The 516-nt window shown below is 72.3% G+C and overlaps 1 protein-coding gene across 1 annotated transcript in view; it reads left to right on the top strand.

Moving 5' to 3' along the window:
* Positions 1 to 516, top strand: part of FIGNL2 (fidgetin-like 2) — a 5,983-nt gene that overhangs the window by 937 nt on the left and 4,530 nt on the right. The window contains exon 2 of the mRNA XM_010858077.1: positions 1 to 505. Within this exon, the coding sequence (XP_010856379.1) occupies positions 1 to 505 (505 nt within the window). The remainder of the gene's footprint in view (positions 506 to 516) is intronic.

The following is a 516-nucleotide window of genomic DNA, read 5'->3' as shown; positions in this document are numbered from 1 at the left end:
GTTCGGGGTGAAGCCGCCAGGAGCGGCGGAGGAGGCGTCAGGCAAGTACGCTGGTGGCGTCCCTCTCAAAGTCCTGGGCTCCCCCGTCTACGGCCCGCAGCTTGAGCCCTTTGAGAAGTTTTCAGAGCGGGCCCCGGCGCCGGCTCCCCGCGGGGGCTTCGCGGTGCCGTCAGGAGAGCCTCCTAAAGGTGTGGACCAGGGAGCTCTGGAGCTAGCGACCAGCAAGATGGTGGACTGCGGACCGCCGGTGCAGTGGGCGGACGTGGCGGGCCAGGGCGCGCTCAAGGCGGCGCTGGAGGAGGAGCTGGTGTGGCCATTGCTGAGGCCGCCCACCTACCCCGGCAGCCCGCGTCCGCCGCGGACCGTGCTGCTCTTCGGACCGCGGGGCGCTGGCAAAGCGCTGCTGGGCCGCTGCCTGGCGACGCAACTGGGCGCCACACTACTGCGCCTGCGCGGAGGTACGCTGGTCGCGCCGGGCGCTGCCGAAGGCGCGCGCCTCCTTCAGGCCGCCTTCGC

Source organism: Bison bison, unplaced genomic scaffold (genome assembly GCF_000754665.1).
Source record: "Bison bison bison isolate TAMUID 2011002044 unplaced genomic scaffold, Bison_UMD1.0 scf7180017864383, whole genome shotgun sequence".
Classification (NCBI taxonomy): domain Eukaryota; kingdom Metazoa; phylum Chordata; class Mammalia; order Artiodactyla; family Bovidae; genus Bison; species Bison bison.
The sequence above is the reverse complement of the archived record's forward strand: the minus strand, read 5'-3'. Positions and strand labels throughout refer to the sequence as shown.